Below are 827 nucleotides of genomic sequence, written 5' to 3'. Positions count from 1 at the left end.
TAATGATATATTTTATTCAAAGAAAATTTATGGTTATTGACCAGGAACTTAAGACACATTTTCAACATTACATAATACCAAAATCAACAACATCCAAGTATATACATGACGGATTAGATAACGACAGCAAACGCGATAAAATCATTTTGGAATGTCCCAAGGGACGTAATCAATGATCGACTTTAGTATGTTCTTCTAATAACGCAGTTGTACCCCTTGGTTATTTGTATTTACTCGGGGAGCGAGTGTGCAAATGGGAGAGAAAAAAAAAGTGTGATTGTGTGGGGGGGGGGGGGGGGGGGGGGGGTCAGGTAATGAAAATAATGCTTAGTTCATTGAGTATATCCGTTAAGACCGTTGGAATGCTATGGTATATCATTAACTTCTCCTTACCAACTATAGGGAAATCGTCACATTCGTTACGATACAACCAACATTTCTTTAATTCAATTTCTTTTGTACATCATAAAATTTAAAGAAAATGAACAGTGAGTTGTAGAGCATGTTTTGCTAAAGAAATTATGTATCGCAAGAACTTACTGCTATTGTGTCTGAGTGATTAAAAAAAAGTATTTTTGTGTTAGTTGGGTTTGAAAGTTTGGGGAAAATCATGAAAATGGCTGGTAAGGAGAGAGTTAAAGTGTTCAGTTTCACTTTCATCAATTCGACGTTTCAGATCGAAGTCTCCGACGCTGGTGTCATGACTTTACTGGTTTCATCTTGACCTTGCTCTTCGTTCTTGTGCTCTGTGTAGTGTTTTTTCACCCTAGGGCAACACAGGGTCATGAACAGACTCACGAGAAGATGGATAATCTCACAAAAGCCCA

At 37.5% G+C, this 827-nt stretch overlaps 1 protein-coding gene across 2 annotated transcripts in view; it reads right to left on the bottom strand.

Annotated features, from left to right (window-relative positions):
• Positions 1 to 305: 305 nt before the first annotated feature.
• Positions 306 to 827, bottom strand: part of LOC144978507 (degenerin unc-8-like) — a 53696-nt gene continuing 53174 nt past the window's right edge. For both annotated transcript variants that reach the window (XM_078924673.1, XM_078924674.1), the window contains one exon: positions 306 to 827. This exon is cut by the window's right edge and continues 61 nt beyond it. In XM_078924673.1, coding sequence (XP_078780799.1) covers positions 673 to 827 — 155 coding nt within the window. In that variant the 3' untranslated portion in view covers positions 306 to 672.

The sequence above is a fragment of the Berghia stephanieae genome, chromosome 8, assembly GCF_034508935.2.
Source record: "Berghia stephanieae isolate SIO BIC M18660-M18661 chromosome 8, UCSD_Bste_1.3, whole genome shotgun sequence".
NCBI lineage: Eukaryota > Metazoa > Mollusca > Gastropoda > Nudibranchia > Aeolidiidae > Berghia > Berghia stephanieae.
The sequence above is the reverse complement of the archived record's forward strand: the minus strand, read 5'-3'. Positions and strand labels throughout refer to the sequence as shown.